This window comes from Macrobrachium nipponense, chromosome 27, assembly GCF_015104395.2.
Source record: "Macrobrachium nipponense isolate FS-2020 chromosome 27, ASM1510439v2, whole genome shotgun sequence".
In the NCBI taxonomy this organism is placed as follows: Eukaryota; Metazoa; Arthropoda; class Malacostraca; order Decapoda; family Palaemonidae; genus Macrobrachium; species Macrobrachium nipponense.
In genome coordinates this window covers 25,647,182-25,666,402 of record NC_087216.1, presented here as the reverse complement: position 1 = coordinate 25,666,402, position 19,221 = coordinate 25,647,182, and the positions used below count along the sequence as shown (strand labels likewise).

Below are 19,221 nucleotides of genomic sequence, written 5' to 3'. Positions count from 1 at the left end.
AGAGAGAGAGAGAGAGAGAGATATCTCTTTCAATCCAGACTCGCTCGAGAGAGACAACGAATAGAGAGAGAGAAAGTAGTAGACGAGGTATTCGAAGCCTCGAATGAGACCCACTCGTTGTTCGGACCAACATCATTAATAATAAGTTATAAGATATAATTTTTTTTGCGAAACTTCAGTGACGGATTTTTATTTACCTTTCGTCGATCTTAAAGGAGCTTCGAGGGCTCAGGTGAATTGTGTTTACACTTTAGCTGCTGAATAACTGATAGTCCCAGTTTTGGTCATAATAAAAAAAAATATATATAAATCAAAGATCTTAAAAAATACATGAAACTTTTAAATATAAATACATGCACGTGCATGTGTGTGTGTGTGTGTAATTCTAATAGCCACAATGCCCTCTTAACTTTCAAATTCTTTGCTCTTTTTTTTCTTTTTTTGGATACGCTTGTCACTACAAGCCTTGAGATCCAACTTCAAAGAAATATGAAGAAATCAGGCTGTCCGGCAGCGGGAAACGAACCCGCGATACCATAATCACGACGAGGTCACCTTGCCCGACCTGACCACTACGAGAGCAAAGAATTTGAGAAGTTAAGAGGGCATTGTGGTTATTTCAATTACATGGGCATCTCGTAAAAATGACCAGTAGATTCTACAGATATACATACATATATATATATATATATATATATATATATATATATATATATATATATATATATATATAATTATCGCATCACCCGTGATTCATATACACGCATTAAGCTACAAATGTCCTTTAATATCCAATTCACTCTACCTCAGAATTAATATATTTTCACATATGCTAATCGAAACGGAAATCTCTAGTTGATAATAATTTCGTCCTCTCGTGGGTTCGAACCAGCGGACAGAGGAGAAATCAGGACTTCAGTGAGTTACCGACTTGGCCAACAAGTGAGGTTATATATAATTGACCCAACTGTTTACTACATTGAAGTAAATTAATTTTAAAAATATATTAATCAGATTTACATACTATCTCCATAATCTTGAATTATAAAGTAGAGATTTTATATTAATTTGAGAACAATTTTCGGATTCGCTTCTGAAATTACTAAGCTTCATATAAAATAATTTTATACCGTTTATATATAATTGCGGTGAGGCTTCGGAAGGACGAAGATTCAGCGTCATATGATAATAAAAATTATTTCTTAATCAATCAGATACATTGTGCCTCTTTATTCGTCATCAAAAATTAATCATTAACAATAAAAACTGAAGGGAAAATGAACATTAATTACGTACGATATTAAAACATGTTTCTCCCTTATAAAAATGTAGGGGATTTTTTTACATCACAAAAAGCCAAAAGAAAAAAAAGGAAAATTCTTGAGGGTAAAATACCAGAAAAATTAAATCAGATTTCAATCAAATGTTCATACTGTTGTATAATCTTCCCCCCCCCCCCCCCCCCACCCCCCCCCGCCCACCCGGCCCTCCTCCTCCCCCACCCCCAGAAAAAAAAACACGTGAGTTAAATATCGCCCAGGACAACTTGTGAGTCAAAGCCTTTTTTTTTTTTTTTTTTTCGAATTATGGACCAATATTATACACCGACTTCCCAAAAGCAGAGGGCCTTCGTTCCCGCTGACGACCTATCCCGACCTCACAAGGAAACTGAGCCCCGCCCCCCCCCCCCACCCCTCAAAAAAAAAAAAAAGAAAAAAAAAATGGAACCTTACACGACCCCCAAGATAGCCAACAAAGACCACAGAAAAATCTTCCTCCCCTACCTGCCAGCCTTGGTGACGATCATCTCAGTACCCAGCTCGTTGAACTCGTCCCAAAGGGCCTTCATCTCCAGGCTGGCCGTGACGCTGATCAGCTTCGAGTGGACTGGCTTCTTCTGACTATCTTGCTGCTGTTGGTGAAGATGAAGCTGCTGCTGCTGTTGCTGCTGCTGTTGGTGCTGTTGGTGTTGGTGATTCTTGTCGCTGCTACTGCTGCTGCTGCCGCTGCTGCTGCTACTGCTGCCTATGCTCATGGGCTCCTCCTTCTGTTCCTTCAGGAGGGGGGAGTGGGGGGAGGGGATGCGTTCCTTCTGCAGGTTTGGGTGAGAAGGGGCACAGGAGGAGAGGTGGGGGGCGTAGTAGTCCTCTCGGCCCTTGCCGGCTGCTAACAGACAGGCTGTTGGGGAGAAGAAGCCGATTATTATTATTATTATTATTATTATTATTATTATTATTATTATTATTATTATTATTATTATTATTACTAGCAATGTGCCAATCGTTACTAAAAGCATATTCATCTGCTACTTCGTATAAGTGACTCGCTAGTGTTTTTTAACTATTATGTCATTGATGTTTAAATTATGTATGATAAATTCATAAAGTAACTAAGTCTACGGGCATAACCAGCCCCGTTTCACGGGCCGAACCAGCTCCGTTTCAGGGATCCCCCCTCACCCTCACTCCCTTCGGAGTTGGGGGAGGGAGGTAGGATGAAATCCCTTAATAAACCATCTAAGGGTTCCCCACTATAACCCTGCCAAGTTTCATGCCCATCGGACCAGCCGTTTGGCCGTGATTGAATGACAGACGGACAGGCATAACGCCCATTATAGTATAGTAAGATTATTGTTATTAAGACGTGCATTGATGGATTCAACTTGACAGATTGTTTGTTCATTGAAAATCAGAAACTATGAGACAACCTGACACAACATAAAACACACAAATATATATATATATATATATATATATATATATTAATATATATATATATATATATATATATATTATATATATAATAAGCGAATACACGGGAAATGATAGACAGGAATCCAAGCGCTTTCGTCTTTATTCAGACATCGTCAAGGAGCTACTAAAGTACAATCGGAGAGGAAGGCCTCAGGTACAAACAAGATCAGGAATACCATGGTTATTGGAAAAAATTATTATTAAAAGGTAAAAATTAAAAGGGATAATCCAGGATTATCGGATATCACACGGTCACAAACTTAAACAGATTCTGACCCTAACCGAAATTACAAAGTATCTTTACAGTCCAAAACATGTAAAAACTGATATATTAATTTTGTTGCTTATATTTATCTACAACTTTTTTCATTATGAAAGCATCAAGTTTAAATAAACCAAGACCTTAAATTTAGAACATTTCTATTATTTGACTTGATAAAACAGATTCAATGATATCCTTTTAACTGTGTCATTACATGGGACTAAGGCTCTTGCTTGACTCCAGTTAATAGGATGGTCTAAATCTCTATATGTACAAATAATGCATTCGATATTTGCCCAGTTCTCACAGAATATTGATGTTGCTTAAGACGCTGTGAAAGAGATTTGCCAGTCTGTCCGTAATAGATTTTATCACACTTTTTGCAAGGAATTTCATATATGCAGCCTGGAAGATCTTTAGGAGATTTTGAATGATTACTAAACTCTTGACATTATATTACTGAAAACAACATTTATGTTAAAAAGCTTTAAAATTCTAGGAATATCTAAAAACCTTTCATCATAAGGTAATTTTAGAATGTTATGCTTACTAAATTCAAGTTTATCATTAGTTTGAATAAAATGTTTTTCTAGCTCTTTTCCATGCCACATCTACAAAGTCCTTGGGTATTTAAGTTTCAATGCAATATCATAAATAGTTTTAATTTCAGCGTCAATAAACTGCGGGCTACAGACACGTAAAGCCCTTAGGAACATCCCAGAAAAAACAGAGAATTTAACATTTTGATGGTGATTGGAGTAGTAATGAACAAAAGAGGCAATATTAGTTGATTTTCGAAAGACTGAAAAGGTGAAATTTCTATCATTTCTATGGACAGTTACATCAAGAAAATTCAAATTACAATTTCTTTCTTCCTCTACAGTAAATTTTATAGAAGGGACTAAATTATTGAGATTATTAAGGAATTCCTGGAGGTTTTTCGTGAACTGGCCAAATACAGAAGATATCATCCACGTATCTAAACCAAATAACATTTTCGGGCAAAATTCTTGGTAAGAGTTTTGTGTCTCAAAAAAAATTCCATGTAAATATTGCTAAGGACAGGAGATAAGGGATTACCCATGGCCATGCCAAACTTTTGTACAAAAAATTCCCCATTGAAACAAAATTTACTATCTTTGATACATAACCTTATGTTCATTACTACTCCAATCACCATCAAAAATGTTAAATTCTCTGTTTTTTCTGGATGTTCCTAAGGGCTTTACGTGTCTGTAGCCCGCAGTTTATTGACGCTGAAATTAAAACTATTTATGATATTGCATTGAAACTTAAATACCCAAGGACTTTTGTAGATGTGGCATGGAAAAGAGCTAGAAAAACATTTTATTCAACTAATGATAAACTTGAATTTAGTAAGCATAACATTCTAAAATTACCTTATGATGAAAGGTTTTTAGATATTCCTAGAATTTTAAAAGCTTTTTTAACATAAATGTTGTTTTCAGTAATATTAATGTCAGAGTTTAGTAATCAAAAATTCTCCTAAGATCTTCCAGGCTGCATATATGAAATTCCTTGCAAAAAGTGTGATAAAATTACGGACAGACTGGCAAATCTCTTTCACAGCGTCTTAAGCAACATCAATATTCTGTGAGAACTGGGCAAATATCGAATGCATTATTTGTACATATGAGAGATTTAGACCATCCTATTAACTGGAGTCAAGCAAGAGCCTTAGTCCCATGTAATGACAGTTAAAAGGAATATCATTGAATCTTGTTTTATCAAGTCAAATAATAGAAATGTTCTAAATTTAAGTCTTGGTTTATTTAAACTTGATGCTTTCATAATGAAAAAAGTTGTAGATAAATATAAGCAACAAAATTAATATATTCAGTTTTTACATGTTTTGGACTGTAAAGATACTTTGTAATTTCGGTTAGGGTCAGAATCTGTTTAGTTTGTGACCGTGTGATATCCGATAATCCTGGATTATCCCTTTTAATTTTTACCCTTTTGATAATTAACCATCTGGTATTCCTGATCTTGTTTGTACCTGAGGCCTTCCTCTCCGATTGTACTTTAGTAGCTCCTTGACGATGTCTGAATAAAGACGAAAGCGCTTGGATTCCTGTCTATCATTTCCCGTGGTATTCGCTTATTTATGAAGTCACGTGCATCTACTGTGATTTTTTAAGCATATATATATATATATATATATATATATATATATATATATATATATTTATATATATATATATATATATATAGTGTATGAGATTATACAAGATTTATTGAATCGTATATTCATACTCATTTGTGTAGGCATATTGTCGCATATACACAAACCCTTACGTATATTACACATAATCCATACAAGACAGACAATCCCATCCGTACGTGAAGGTGTACATGATCATAACATACACACATTCACAAACACACACACCGGCAGCGTATGTGAAAACCTCTCACAAAAAAGAAAGACGACAAGACCAAAGCACAAACGTCTCAAAAACCCTTTTCATATTAAAACTCTTCCCAGATCAATTTGCAAAGAAGAAAGACAGACTGACGCCTGGAAGCCGCCATTCTCACTACGAAGTCAACTGCGCATGTGCAAGCAATCAAGAGGATTAAGAAGAAGAAGAAGAAGAAAAAGAAAAAAAAACGTTCGGTTGTTTATAATTCACGACAATACGTAACTCATTTTCGGTTCCCTCAAACGTTTGCAACAACGTTTTTGGAGCGTGTTGTGATTCTATTTTGTTGTTGTTGTTATAGGAATATCCGTCCTGGATTTCGATGAGGTTTTGCATGAAGAGGGGTTTGGTTTTCTCCTCTCTCTCTCTCTCTCTTCTCATCTCTCTCTCTCTCTCTCTCTCTCTCTCCCTCCCCCAAATTTCTGCTTCTAGTTACTGTTATATCTCTCTCTCTCTCTCTCTCTCTCTCAGGGTTTAGTTACGAGTAACTCAAAAGAAAAATAGTACTTAGAAGAACTAACCCAAAATGAAAAGAAATAGATATAATGAATATAAGTGAAACTGGTATTTCCCAAGAGACTGGGAATGATGATCAAATAAAAGGGTTCCAAACTTATAGATCAGATAGAAAAAATAGGAATCAAGGGGGAAACCGCAATATATGGGAAAGACAAAAAACAAGGAAATATATATGAGAAAATATAGTAACTCAGAATGTGAACTAATAGCGGTAGAATTTGAATCTGAAAAATTGATGAACATAGTAATATATAGACCTCCTAATACTAAAGAGTTTGACTTAATAATTGAAAAATTGGATGATATATGTAGAAATCACAAGGACTGGACTATTCTCCTATCTGGTGACTTCAACTTTCCTTTCGTAGAATGGAAAGAACGAATAGGAGATTGTGGTTGTACTTATACATATAAAAAAGAGAGTAATAGTAGTGCAGAAGATAAGAGGCAATTTGAAAAGCTATTAGATATGCTACTAGAATACAACATTCAACAAATAAATCACCTGCCAACAAGAAAGGAAAATACTTTAGACCTAGTATTTGTGAACGAGATGAATTATGTTAAAGAAATAATAGTTTATAATGCGAGTATTTCAGACCATAATGTCATAGAATTAACAGTTCATTCCAAAGCAAGTGAAAATAGAGATAAGCAAGAAATGAAAAAGTGGGAAGGATATGGAAAATACAACTTCTACAGTAAAAATATAAAATGGTCAGAAATTAATGAAGAATTAAACAAAGATTGGGATAACTTATTTTCGTAAGTGATGACATAAGGGTAAATACGGAGATATTATATAAAATATTGGAGAAAATAGTGGAAAAAATATATAACGAAGACAAGAAAAAGTAAACATCATTCATGCATACCAAAGAGCAGAAGGATCTTGTTCCAGAAAATCAGAAAGTGGAAAAAAGGTCTTGCAAAAGAAAAAAATGCATGGAAAGTTATAGAACTAAAAGTAAGATAGAAAATGCAGAACAAAAGATTATACAATCAAAAGAAAATGAAACGGGACTTGGAAGAAAAAAACCCTATTAAATATCAAGCAAAACCCCAAACTATTATACTCATATGCGAAGAAGATGAATAAAAGAAGAATAGAAATAGGCCCTCTGAGAATTGAAGGGAGATTAACGAATGAAAAAAAGGAAATTTGCAACATACTGGCAGAACGATATAAGAGAGAATTCACCCCTAGAATAGATAATGAAGATAATGATATAGAAGTAAGGGATGAAAATAGTGAATATTTAGCTGACATAGATATTAATGAAGCTGATATTGTGCAGGCTATTAATGAAATTAAAAATGGAGCTGCTGCAGGGCCTGATGGAATTCCTGCTATTTTGTTAAAGAAAGTAGTTCATTCTATCGCAAAGCCACTTGCAATATTATTAAGACAAAGTGTAGATACAGGCAAGATTTATGATGAGCACAAAATTAGCATATATTACCCCTACTTTCAAAAGTGGATCAAGACTAGAGGCAAGTAATTATAGGCCTGTGAGTCTAACATCACATATTATGAAAGTGTATGAAAGGGTAATGAAGAAAATATTATGAAACATTTAATAAAAAATAATTTGTTAATAAAGGACAACATGGTTTCGTACCCGGAAAAAGTACACAAACCCAACTGTTAGTCCCCACCGTGAGCATATTCAAAAATATGAAAAGCGGAATGAAACAGATGTGGTTTTTATTTAGCTTTGCAAAAGCTTTTGATAAAGTAGACCATAATATAATAGCGAAGAAAATTAGAAAACACAATATCGTGGATAAAGTAGGAAGATGGTTAAAGAATTTTACACAACAGAAAACAGATAGTTATTGCAAACGACGAGAAATCGGATGAAGCCAAGGTAATATCGGTGTACCGCAAGGTACGGTGTTAGCTGCAATACTGTTTGTTATTATGATTGAAGACATAGACAATAATGTTAAGGATTCGGTAGTGAGTAGTTTCGCAGATGACACAAGAATAAGTAGAGAAATTACTTGTGATGAAGATAGGAACGCTCTACAAAGAGACCTTAACAAAGTATATGATTGGGCAGAGGTAAATAGGATGGTATTTAACTCTGATAAATTTGAATCAAATAAATTATGGAGACAGAGAAAGAAAGCTATATGCATATAAGGGACTCAATAATGAGACCATCACAAATAATGGAAGCAGTTAAAGACCTTGGTGTGATGATGAATAGGAACATGTTATGCAATGATCAAATAGCAACTCTGTTGGCAAAATGTAAAGCAAAAATGGGAATGTTGTTACGGCACTTCAAAACAAGAAAAGCTGAACACATGATTATGCTTTATAAAACATATGTTCGTAGTTCCACTTGAATATTGCAATATGATATGGTACCCACACTATCAAAAGGATATTGCACAAATAGAGAGTGTACAAAGGTCCTTTACAGCTAGAATAGAAGAAGTTAAGGACCTAGACTACTGGGAAAGACTACAATTCTTAAAATTATATAGTCTAGAAAGGAGAAGAGAACGCTACATGATAATTCAGGCATGGAAACAGATAGAAGGAATAGCAGAAATATCATGGAACTAAAAATATCAGAAAGAGCAAGCAGAGGTAGATTAATAGTGCCCAAAACTACTACCAGGAAAAATAAGGAAAGCACACAGGACATTAATCCACTACGCACCAGCATCGATAATGCAGGCGTCTATTCAATGCGTTGCCCAGCTCATCTGAGGAATATATCAGGAGTTGAGCGTAGATGTGTTTAAGAATAAGCTCGACAAATATCTAAACTGCATCCCAGACCATCCAAGATTGGAAGATGCAAAATATACCGGAAGATGTACTAGCAACTCTCTGGTAGACATTAGAGGTTGCCTCACACTGAGGGACCTGGGGCAAACCCGAACAAGATGTAAGGTCTGTAAGGTAAGGTCTCTCTCTCTCTCTCTCTCTCCAAATTTCTGCTTCTAGTTACTGTTAAAAATATCTCTCTCTCTCTCTCTCTCTCTCTCTCTCTCTCTCTCTCTCTCTCTCTCCTTTCTTTTCCAAATTCCTACTACTAGTTACTGTTCCAACTCTCTCTCTCTCTCTCTCTCTCTCTCTCTCTCTCTCTCTCTCTCTCCTCCTTTCTTTTTCCAAATTCTTATTTCTAGTTACTGTTCAAATCTCTCTCTCTCTCTCTCTCTCTCTCTCTCTTCTCTCTCTCCAAATCCTACTTCTAGTTACTATTCAAATTCTCTCTCTCTCTCTCTCTCTCTCGCTCTCTCTCTCTTTCCAGTTCTATTTCTAGTACTGTTCAAATTCTCTCTCTCTCTCTCTCTCTCTCTCTCTCTCTCTCTCTCTCTCTCTAAAACCAAACAAGCAAACTGCGCATCTCTACATTCGGAAAAAAAGGATAAAAAAATGACAAATAAAAACAAATAAATGTTTATGTTCTTCATCACATTAATGATAACTCAAGCAAATATCTTTTTTTTACTTTATTCGGAGGAAAATGCAGAGAGGTTGTTCCCATTACCTCAGCCCCGATTAAGTTTTCCCCTCGCCTGACTGACTGAAGCAAGTTTGAGAAAATAAAGCTTTCGATTGCCGTTGACAGATGTTAGGCAGGCTAGAGTGACGCTGGAAAACCTCGGGTGCGTGGTAAAGGGAAAAATAATTTCAATTCAACTGTAAAAATGAATAAACGGGAAGGATAAAATCCACTCAGCTGAAGGAGAGAGAGTTAAATCAAATCAAATAAAAAACTTTATTTCCATTTTGCAATGATTATTCTACATGTCAAAGTTAAAAATATATACATGGTAAAAGGGGATATGACGTATTGCTAGACTAGCAAAAGCATATTGCCCGCAACATCTGAGTTATGCTAAATTCGCCCTAAATTTCTTACATGCTAGTCTTGTTACAAGTGATAAGTATAATTAAATAGAAAAAACAAAATTTACAACATACAATAATGAAATGTACAAAATTGTTCAATTACTGACAAACTGTGACTTCTTAGAACTTAAAGAGAGAGAGAGAGAGAGAGAGAGAGAGAGAGAGAGAGAGAGAGAGAGAGAGAGAGAGAGAGAGAGCAATTCCCCCTCAATCAAGAAGGCACCTTCAAAATAGAAGCTGTTTGCTTAGGAAAAGTAGATCCCACTCAAACGCCTTCTTCTGTCTAACCACCGGCGTAATTTCCATCCACTCCGAATCACAAACAACAATTTTCGATGCCCGATCATTAGCGGCTACTACATACTGCTGGCTGCTTCTTCAGTGGCTCAAGTGCCCTACTTCAGAAGGCAGCCGATTACCAAAACGACGGCCTTTGAAAGGCCGATTACACCCTCAGGACGACCTGTGACGAAGGTTGTTCATCTAACAAAACGTTCATCTCAACAAAAAAGAGGGACCTCTAAGAATGGCCGATTACCAACCCTGAAGGGCCTCTGACGAAGGGAATTCATCTACCAAAAACAAGGACCTCCAAAGGACCGATTAACACCCTCAAGAGAACCTCTGACGAAGGGAATTCATCTAACAAAGCGAGGACCTCTCAGAGGGCCGACTATACCCAAAGGAGGACCTCTGGCGTAGCGATATATCTACCAAAAACGAGGACCTCTGAAGGGCCTTTTTACACCCTCAGGAGAACCTCTGACGAAGGGAATTCATCTAACAAAGCGAGGACCTCTCAGAGGGCCGACTATACCCAAAGGAGGACCTCTGGCGTAGCGATATTTATCTAACAAAACGAAGACCTCTCAGAGGGCCGACTTTACCCAAAGGAGGACCTCTGGCGTAGCGTTATTTATCTATCAAAGACGAGGACCTCTCAGAGGGCCGACTATACCCCAAGGAGGACCTCTGGCGTATAGCGTCATTTACCTATCAAAGTCGAGGACCTCTCGGAGGACAAATTTCACCCTGCGGGAGGCCCCCGCAAAAGGCTATTCATCTATTCATCTACTCATCTTCAGTCAGGTCAAGGAAGGTCACGCAGGTCAAGAGAGGTCGTCCTTATAATTGGAGAGGACGATCCCGTCAGGATCTTTCAGAGCTTAAAGATGGTCTTTTGAAGTGCCGTGTTTTCCCCGAGAGAATATGATACTGATCTCGCTGTTAAAGCCGTTTCTGTCTGGTTAGACGTAATGTGGACATCCCCCCATCCCCTTTCCCCCTCCCCCTCCCCACCACAAACCCAACTCTTTCAGGGGGCGATCTGAACTACTGGCCTGTGATGTACCAGGTTAGCAGTATTCCATCCATTAGGGCAGTAGAATTATGTACGTTCAAATTGGTTGAGTGGGAGAAGGTTTTATCAGAAAGTGGTACAATGGGGCCTCCGATTCCTATTCTTGCTACTTATTAAGTCCCTTGCCTTCAACCACCCTTGCTTTTACAGGTACGAGAACACAAATTCCTTTTCCTTGATGATATTTATAAAAAAATATATAGGGTAGGATTTCACACCGTATCGTAGACCATCCTATAACTAATAAAGAAAAAAAAAAGCCTTCCTCTTATCAAATCTGAAAAAGGATAAAGAGCAGGATTTCCCAGCATATCCCATACCAATCCTGAGAGAATCCTGCAGCAAGCCTGCAACAGCAAAGGAAAAAAATTCCTCCATCTTATCAAATTTATAAAGAAAAATGACAAAGGGGCAGAAATTTCCCAGCGTATCCTATACCAATCCTTGGAGAGTCCTGCAACCGGCCCTCTCTCGAGTGTTTAGTGATGGTGCGCGACAGGTGGCCAAATTTGGCAACCAACCAAAGGCCCTAATGGATACTTTCGCATTAGCACCAGTTTGCAACAAGATTGCGTAGAGCACTCGACTGCATCTGAGTCACTCGCAGACATACACAGGGTGGGCGGCGGGGAGGAGAAGGATAGGATCGGAGAGGGGAGTGAAGGGGATGTGAGGGTATTTAGGAGTGGGGAAAGGAGTCTAGTCTACTTGACAGTTTCCATGAAGAGTTAGAGAGATGAAGAGGATGAAGAGAGCAGAGAGAGAGAGGGAGAGAGAGTAGAGAGAGAGTTTGCTTCCCATTATTTGGTAAGTTTGACCAATGGTCTCGACAGCGGGGGCCAAAATTTGGCAACACAGAACGGCGTAATGGATACTTCGCACAATTAGCACCAGTTTGCAACAAAGAATTGCGTAGAGCCCTCGACTGCATCTGATCCACTCGCAGACATACACAGGGTGGGCGGAGGGGGGAGGGAGAGGGGTGGGGAGGGGAGGGGAGGATGAAGGGGAGGGGAGGGGAGGGGAGGGGAGGGAGGGGCGGTAGGGGGAAGGGAGTCTCGTCTACTGACAGTTCCAGGAAGAGAGAGAGAGAGAGAGAGAGAGAGAGAGAGAGAGAGAGAGAGATGTCGTTTGAAACACACGATCTCACGCGTCCATTATAGTAATATATGTATATATATATATATATATATATATATATATATATATATATATATATAATATATATAATGTATAATATATATATATATAAATATATATATATATATATTCATATATATATATACATTATATATATAATATATATATACTATACATACATACATTATATAATATATATATATATATATATATATATATATATATATATATATATATAAAATTGAGAGAGAGAGAGTGTCTTTGAAACACGATCTCACGAGTCCATTATAGTAATATATATATATATATATATATATATATATATATATATATATATATATATATATATATATATATGATCTAATACCTGTAACCTTATTCCTGCTAACAATATATATGACCTGAAGAATTTGGTATATACTCAAAATCAAATTCATAATTTTTTTCTTTACTTTCACTGTCCTAGCAATCACTTTCGTCCTTCCCTATCCGTCTTTTAATGATTTTTCCACTTTTCCTTCTTATTTTAACCATCCCCCGTCTTTCATCGCCCACGTTAAACAGGAGGCATCCCGGGTGGGAGGATGCTGCTATAATGAAACAAAAACACAGCGAATTCTCTTCTGTTTACGTTGTAGACGGTTATTGTTTTTGTTTAACAATGAAATTGCGTCGGTACAATAAACTGCGCTGACTCAAAATAAATAAACGAGAGACAGAGAGAGAGAGAGGAGAGAGAGAGAGAGAGAGAGAGAGAGAGGGTTGATCTTTCTGTCAAAATTACGCGTTTGCAACTGGTAAACATATTTACTGCTTTCAACAGAGATTTTTTTTTCTTTTTTACGAAATTACTAAATAAAATCCTTTAACGTCTCGTTACAGGTTACAAAACAAAACCTCACTAGTTGTGGGTCTTTCTAGAATTCTGTTTTTTCCCCACTGCTAAAAAAAAACCTTACCCAACAGGACCCGCCAGCCCCACGCCCCCCCCCACCCCCCCCCCCCTCCCAAAAAACACTACTTTTTACTTTTTTACGCAGGTAATTTCAAAATTACGTTATAAGAACCTATTCCCTGACAAAAAAAAAAAAAAAAAAACAAAAAAAAACAAAAAAAAAAAAAAACTATAAAACCTCACCTTCCTGAATCCTATTATTTTCTCTGTAAAAAAAAAAAACATAAACCCAACAGGCAAAAAAAAAAAAAAAAATAATACTTTTCACGCAGATTTTCAAAATTTTGCGCAATTAAGACCCCTATTCCCCGTCTCATTACAGATCATGAAAAAACCTAGATGACAAAAAAATTAGAAAAAGCTCACCAATTGTGGGTTCTTCTTGAACTTTATTCTTTCCCACTGCTGAAAAAAAGATAACGCAGCTGGCCAAAAAAAAAATAATAATAATAAATATAAACCTATTCCCCAACTTATAATATCACAAAGAAAACATCACTTATTTGCCGCTCCGGAATTCTATTATTCCACTCTCTCACAAAAAAAAAAAAAAAAAAAAAAAAAAAAAAAAAAAAAACATAACCCAACTGTCAAAAAACTACTTTTCTACGCAGATTATTACGATATTACGCAATAACAACTTTTTCCTGCGTTATAAAAACCATAAAAAAAACAACCAGTTATACGCCCTTCCAGAATTCTAGATTTCCCATCTGCTAAAAAAAGCCATAAACAACAGGCATAAAAAAACTACTTTTTTACGCTGATTATTATAATATTACGCAATAAAAACATATTCATTATCTTTTTTATTATTAGATTACAAAAAAATAAGCAAAAAAAAAACGTTATTCGTCCTTCCCGAATGCTACTTTTCCCTCCTCTTCCCTTAAAAAACATAACCCAACAGGCAAAAAAAAAAAAAAAAACTTTTTTACGCTGATTACTATGATATTACGCAATAAAAACATATTCCTTATCTTTTTTATTATTAGATTTTTAAAAAAATAAGCAAAAAAAGAAAATTTTATTCGTCCTTCCGAATGCTACTTTTCCCTCTGCTCTCCCTAAAAAAGCATAACCCACGACTTGACACCCTCCCCCCCCCTCTAAAAAAAAAACGCTAATTTATACGCAGATCATTACAGAATTATCCTTTTTATATTTCATTGCATGACCAGTTATTCCAGAACATTTTTCTGTATGCTCCCGCTCAAAAGAAAAAAATAATAAATAAATAAACACACACAGAAAGCCCAACACAACAACAAAAAATACACACACACAAAGCCCAACAGACCAAAAAACCCCGCTCAAAATAAATAAATAAATAAATAAACACAAACAAAGGTGAACAGACACCAAAAAAAAAAAAAAAAGAAAACACACACACACACACACAAACACGCAGCCCACACAACAACAAAAATACACACACACAAAGCCCAACAGACCAAAAAACCCGCTCAAAATAAATAAATAAATAAATAAACACACACACAAAGGTGAACAGAAAAAAAAAAAACACACACACACACAAACACGCACATAACAAAGCCCAGCAGACCAAAAAAGACAAAAATTCTATTTTTTCACTGGAGATTTACATAATCGCATAAGCCAATCTGTTTACTCTCCGCGCCGCGGACTGGTACGGGCCTGGGGGTTTGGGGGCTGGGGGAGGGCTGGGAGGAGAGGACCTGACTGACTGACTGAGTGACGTCATCTGTCGATGGGCGCGTTCTATTTTCAAACGGGAGCCTACGTAAACAAGAGAGAAACCTGGAAGTGAGATCTATTATGGCGTCTTCTGTTCGACCGCGGGTTTGTCCGCTAGATCGGCGACAGACGCTGCTTTTTAAAAAAATTACAGGTTCGGGGAATGGATAAATATAGGAATAGATGAATGAATGAATAAATAAATGAACGAATAGATAAATTAATATATATATATATATATATATATATATATATATATATATATATATATATATATATATACATAAACACTTACACACAGAAACACAACACCGTGTTTACCCACGCGAGCCTTCTATACATACACACAAACACAAACAATAACAATTTAACTCTCTCACTGAGACGCGGTTTACCTGAAACTAAGCGATAAAGACCGCGCCTTATGATGTGCTAAAACACCTGTTGGCCGGTCCTCTGAATCTCTCTCTCTCTCTCTCTCTCTCTCTTTCTAGGGTCTCCTCGCCTCTTACAATAACAACGAGTATATATGGTGGCGTCTGGTGTATTTATATGGTTCTTTACAACCCCCCCCCCCCCCCCCTCTCTCTCTCTCTCTCTCACTCTCTCTCTCTCTCTCTCTCTATATATACCTTTCTCTTTCTATCTCTCCTCTCTTGCTCTCTCTCTCACTCTCTCTATGTTTCTCTCTCCATCTCTACCTATCTCTGTCTCTCTCTCTCTTAAGACCTTTCTCTCTCTCTCTCTCTCTCTCTCTCTCTCTCTTCTCTCTCTCTTTCTCTCTATTTCTCTCTCCTCTCTCCTGTAGCTTTTCTCTAGCTTTCTCTGTCTCTCTCTCTCTTTCCCCATCTCTCTCTCTTTACTCTATCTTTCTCTCTCTTTTTAGACCTCTCTCTCTCTCCAGTAGCTTTATATATCTTTCTCTCCTCTCTCTCTTTCTCTTTCTCTCTCCTCTCTCTCTCTCTCTTTCTCTCTCTCCCCTCTCTCTTTCTCTTTCTCTCTCTCCTCTCTCTCTCTCTCTCTCCTCTCTCTCTCTCTTTCTCTCTCTCTCCTCTCTCTCTCTCTCTCTCTCTCTCTCTCTCTCTCTCTCCCTACGTTCGCTTTCTCCTACTCTTATTGATCATCTTCCTCTTCATCTTTTTCTTTCTATTTTCCGTATCCTTGGTAAAGAGAGAGAGAGAGTAGAGCGAGAGAGAGAGAGAGAGAGAGAGAAGAATCTTTTTTAGCTCATCTGCGAAAACCTCCAGTTTTGGAAGGACGTCATTAAAATCAATAATATTTTATAACTCTCTTGTTTATTTCTGTATCTGAATAGTTTCAGGAAAGTTATCTTCTGAACTTGCTAATCCGCATTTCTGGTAACAAGCAAAAACCGTCCAGTTTCTTAAATAAAATCACTTAAATCAATAATACTTTTATACCTGGACACCACATATATAGGAGAACCACTTTCCGTATTTCCTTTCAGCTCATCTTATACTTCTTGCTAATGAACACCTTAATATTCTTCGGAAGCTTCCATAATAATAATAATATAATATAATAATAATAATAAATAATAATAATAATAATAATACTTTATTCCTAATGAACACCATTATATTCTTTGGAAGCTTGAATTTCAAGTCCATGGCCTCTGTGGTGGGCTTGTTCCATATGACTAGGGTTCTTTAACTGACTAATAATGATAATAATAATAATGATAATAATAATAATAATAAATTCTCTTAATAATTCTCCATCTAAACTTCAAAGTCTCTTAAATAGAGCAACGCCTCGGGCAATTTAGATCTTTATGTCTTCACGCCGTAAGACCCGCTATCGCTTTCGAAGACAAATTCGGGATCTTTATACTCGATCGTAAAACAGTTTTTATAAAATAGAGAGAGAGAGAGAGAGAAAGAGAGAGAGAGAGAGATGAGAGAGAGAGAGAGAGAGAGAGAGAGAGATGAGGAGCCGATAATGACGTGAAAATGACCCACCGTTAAATTTGGCAAAGGGTTGTAACTCGCGAGGAGTTTATATTATACGCCCAGGTAACGATTGAAGAAGGGGCCATTTCGAACCCTGAAAAGTTTCCGGCCAGGGGGAGGGAGTGGGGGAGTTTCCGGGAGGGGGATGTGGGGAGGCAGGTGGAGGAAGGGTAGGAGGGAGGGCCTTTGAGTACCTCCAGATGCGAAAATTGAGGCAAAAGCTGAAAGGTTTATTTCCTTTTATTGAATTGTCACGGATCGTCAAAGTTAATTTTATCCGAAAACGAGAGTTCAGGAAGATATAAAAGGCAGTCTCGGGAATTGGGTAAATAGCAATATATATTTTTCAGGGCGTGACGTCGCCTCTGAGGCGTCTAGATTCCGTCTCTGTTGGGCTTGGTTATGACCTTCCAGGGGGCCTACACCGCTTCCTAACCTAAGAGGTACCGAACAATACAAAGCGGAACCAGCAGTTGAAAGAACTAAAATGGGATGCAAATACCAATTTGTTCAGTGTTAAAAAATCTTTAAAATCGGACGTCACTTGTTAGTGGTATACATTCCATTTCTGTTGGGTTTGGTTAGACTTCAGGGGGCTACACCAGCTCTCCTAACCTATACCAACTAACCAAAGCAACATTAAAACTAAAATAGGATGCAAATACCAATTTGTTCAGTGTTCAAAAATCTTTAAAATCAGACGTCACTTGTTAGTGGTCTAGATTCCATTTCTGTTGGGTTTGGTTAGACTTCAGGGGGCTACACCAGCTCTCTCAACATATACCAACTAGCTAAAGCAATATTCTACACTAACTAAGTTGGAAAAACTAATTCATTGTTATTCAATATTTCTTCAAAACGTATGTCACTTGTGAGTTGCATAGATTTTTTCTCTGTTGGTTGGGAAGAATTCAGGGGCTTAAACCAGCTCTCTTGATCTGTACCTTGCTCAATACCACAGTAACATGAGGTCACAAATGCCCTAAAGACATCACAGCAAAGGAACCTTGAGTCATATCTCAGTCTAGCTAAAGGATGACAAAAGCTTGACCAATACTACAATAACCTGAGGTCAACAATGCCCTCAAGATGTCAAAGCTAAGGATGCCCAAAAGTCATATTTCTTACTAAAGCACAACAAAGTCTTGCCCACAGTACCACAGTAACCTGAGGTCACCAATGATGGCCTACCTCTCGTTTAAAAGGATGACAAAAGCTTGACCAACACTACAATAACCTGAGGTCAGACAATGCCCTCAAGAGGTCAAAATTAAGGATGCCCAAACCGTTGGCCAATGCTACAGTAACCTGAGGTCACAATGATTGCCTAACTCTTGCTCAGAAAGGTAAACAAAACCTCGCCCAGACCACAGTAACCTGCGGTAACAATGATGACCTAACTTGCTTAAAAGAATAACAAAACCTCAACCAATACCTACAGTAACCTAAGGTCACAACGATGCCCCCAGCTCAAAAAGGTAAACAACACCTCGCCCAATACCACAGCAACCTGAGGTCACCGATACCTTCAGGACGTCAGGGCAAAGGAAAACCAACAGTTCAACGAGAAATACTGACTAATAACCTCCTTCCTCTCGATGTTCCTCACTGGATGAGCAGGTTACGTGCTATCAATTGGGCAGCCCGAGTTCGCTCCCCGCTGCCGCCAATGCGGAACCGGAGGAATTTATTGCCGGTGATTAGAAATTCATTTCTCGATATGATGTGAAGAATAACCAATTGGTTATAGTCCACATAAATAAAAATCTATACTCCTTCGGGCCAGCAGACTTAGGAGAGCTGTTAATCAAGCTCTGTGGTCTGGTAAAACTAAGATATACTTTACTTTTTTTTTCTCTCGTCAGGGAATTATATAACCCGAGGACTTTGTGCGTAAACAATGTTAAGGAGGAGAAGGCTGGTCTCCCTTAGGGAGTTTATAAGGCCTCTCTCTCAACGGCCGGGCCTTTCATCCAAACTTGTAATAAGGGAAATGAGGGGAAAGATAACAGAGAGGGGAATGCTGGGTGGTGTGTGTGAGAGAGAGAGAGAGAGAGACAGAGAGATAGAGAGAGAGAGAGAAGATTAGAGAGAGAGAGAGAGAGAGAGAAGGGGGATTACCAGACACGTAAGAGATAGATACAATTTGACTTATCAACCATGGATGGAATATAACAGATTTTATTATAAAGTGTGTGTGTGTGTGAGAGAGA

General features: G+C 37.4%; 1 protein-coding gene across 1 annotated transcript in view; it reads right to left on the bottom strand.

Annotated features, from left to right (window-relative positions):
- The window catches only part of LOC135200946 (uncharacterized), a 98,347-nt gene that overhangs the window by 65,647 nt on the left and 13,479 nt on the right, over positions 1-19,221 (bottom strand). Inside the window, exon 2 of the mRNA XM_064229721.1 lies at positions 1,785-2,178. Within this exon, the coding sequence (XP_064085791.1) occupies positions 1,785-2,178 (394 nt within the window). The remainder of the gene's footprint in view (positions 1-1,784; positions 2,179-19,221) is intronic.